Source organism: Mastomys coucha, unplaced genomic scaffold (assembly GCF_008632895.1).
Source record: "Mastomys coucha isolate ucsf_1 unplaced genomic scaffold, UCSF_Mcou_1 pScaffold21, whole genome shotgun sequence".
Lineage (NCBI taxonomy): Eukaryota > Metazoa > Chordata > Mammalia > Rodentia > Muridae > Mastomys > Mastomys coucha.
In genome coordinates, this window is record NW_022196904.1 from 129,923,253 (window position 1) to 129,923,570 (window position 318).

The following is a 318-nucleotide window of genomic DNA, read 5'->3' on the forward strand; positions in this document are numbered from 1 at the left end:
GTGGGCAACTAACAGCTTTACCAGGGACCCCACTGTCCGCCTAGCACCACTCTGCAGAGGGAAAAGATTAGACCCAGAGTCCCCACTGTCTGCACAGCCCCGCCGCGTCCCGCTCCGCCCCCACACGGAGGAGCCTTGGACCTGCTACCCAGGGGCAGACTCCAGGGAGACCTGTAGAAGCCAGATCTCACCAGGACGCCAGGCAGACACTCACCATCTCCCCGCTTCTGAAGTATCCTGGGCCCCTACTCGTGCCTCTGGGACCAGGACAGAGGATGACAAGGCACCTGACAACGTCACCGCCTCTGCAGCACAACA

At 61.9% G+C, this 318-nt stretch overlaps 1 protein-coding gene across 2 annotated transcripts in view; it reads right to left on the minus strand.

The window, feature by feature from the left end:
- LOC116103189 (zinc finger protein 345-like) overlaps nt 1-318 on the minus strand; it is a 32,204-nt gene that overhangs the window by 25,146 nt on the left and 6,740 nt on the right. Inside the window, exon 1 of one of the 2 annotated variants that reach the window (XM_031388746.1) lies at nt 215-290. The exons of the other annotated variant lie outside the window; for it this stretch is intronic. Coding sequence (XP_031244606.1) covers nt 215-217 — 3 coding nt within the window. The 5' untranslated portion in view covers nt 218-290. Of the gene's footprint in view, nt 1-214; nt 291-318 lie in introns of those variants that run through there. 2 annotated transcript variants of the gene reach the window in all.